Genomic DNA, 414 nt, shown 5'->3' with positions numbered 1-414 from the left:
AAAAAAAAAAAAAAAAAAAAAAAAGTAAACTGAGCATTTTAAAGAAGCTGCAACTCACAACAAATGATCCAAAAGACTTAATATTTCTCATACTCTTTACAACTTCCAAAAAACTGGACTAATCATCATCTACTCCAGCTCTAAAGTTTCCCATTTTCTACCGGTAATTGCAAGATTCAAAGACAATTAAAAAAAAAAAAAACGAAACTAGTGGAGAGATTAAAAGAAAACCCTAAACAAACAAACCTTTGGGCCAATCGGAGACGACCCTCTGCTTCAAAAAATCAACAGTAGACGCCGCGGAATACCGAAAAGGTCCGATGTCAGAGCCATCGTACAGCCTGAATTTGATATCTATTGACTCTTCCTCCGGCATATCCGTCGTTGACTTCTCTCTCTCTCTGACTTCTTGAT

The 414-nt window shown here is 36.5% G+C and overlaps 1 protein-coding gene across 1 annotated transcript in view; it reads right to left on the bottom strand.

Annotated features, from left to right (window-relative positions):
* Nucleotides 1-399, bottom strand: part of LOC104717769 (membrane-anchored ubiquitin-fold protein 3) — a gene marked incomplete at its 5' end in the record, with an annotated part of 2,252 nt that extends 1,853 nt beyond the window's left edge. The window contains 1 exon segment of the mRNA XM_019231363.1: nt 247-399. Within this exon segment, the coding sequence (XP_019086908.1) occupies nt 247-376 (130 nt within the window).

The sequence above is a fragment of the Camelina sativa genome, chromosome 10 (genome assembly GCF_000633955.1).
Source record: "Camelina sativa cultivar DH55 chromosome 10, Cs, whole genome shotgun sequence".
NCBI lineage: Eukaryota > Viridiplantae > Streptophyta > Magnoliopsida > Brassicales > Brassicaceae > Camelina > Camelina sativa.
This window is presented reverse-complemented; position numbering and strand designations above follow the sequence as displayed.